A 903-nucleotide genomic window follows, 5' to 3' on the forward strand; every position below is an offset into this window, starting at 1 on the left:
ATTAAGAAAAAAAACACAAAATACAATTTCATCTTTTATCTAACTCTTATCTTAACCATCCCCACACCCCCTAAGTAGATAATTAAAAAACCCTAATGGAGGAAACGTGTAGAAAAGTAAGAAAGTAGTTCTTCATAGTACTAACTAATAAAAAAAAAACCCCCCCAAGAATAAAAAAAAAGACCAGATAGAAGATAAATAGAATGGTGGGAAGAGGTTCTACGTGTTTTACAATCTTGTTGTTATTTTTTTTTTTTTTCTTTTCTTTCTTCCCTCTATCTTTTAAATTACTTCTTTTTTTTTTTCTTTTCTTACAGAGGGTTGGGTAAAGACGGACGTGGGTTTTACGGTGAAAAAGTGGGTGGAAAAACATCAGCTGAACCACGCGATGCAAATAGCCTGCAGCACCTGTTCAATCGACCGTGACACTGCACCTGTATCCATCGAACAAACGTTAAAACCCTTTTTGGTAATACATACGTCACCGTTGCCCCAAGAAAACAGGCTCAAAAGAAATTCTAATTGTTCACCGGAAATGAAGGAATGTTGTCGTGACGAATTATTCATTGATTTCCAAGACATCGGTTGGGGTGATTGGATACTTCATCCTAGTGGTTATCACGCATACTTTTGCAGGGGTTCATGCACTTCGGTTGCATCCTTGACGTTAAGTGGATCACATTATAACAACGTTATCAGGGTTAGTCACAAATTTATTTCATTTAACTATTTATTTTTATTGCGATTATATTTTGTTAATGTTTCTATAGAATCATTCAATTCAATTGCAATCACATTTGTTTGGCTACTTAATTTCGATAACTATAACTTTCGAAAGTTTTTAATTGTTTTCTTTTCTTTTTTTACACAAAAAAAAATTCAATTTAATTAAATTAATATTTA

General features: G+C 32.8%; 1 protein-coding gene across 1 annotated transcript in view; it reads left to right on the top strand.

The window, feature by feature from the left end:
* Positions 1-317: 317 nt before the first annotated feature.
* The window catches only part of LOC106790503 (inhibin beta A chain), a gene marked incomplete at its 5' end in the record, with an annotated part of 2461 nt that continues 1875 nt past the window's right edge, over positions 318-903 (top strand). The window contains 1 exon segment of the mRNA XM_014755458.1: positions 318-700. Coding sequence (XP_014610944.1) covers positions 318-700 — 383 coding nt within the window.

The sequence above is a fragment of the Polistes canadensis genome, unplaced genomic scaffold (genome assembly GCF_001313835.1).
Source record: "Polistes canadensis isolate GaletaPanama2010 unplaced genomic scaffold, ASM131383v1 scaffold_242, whole genome shotgun sequence".
Lineage (NCBI taxonomy): Eukaryota > Metazoa > Arthropoda > Insecta > Hymenoptera > Vespidae > Polistes > Polistes canadensis.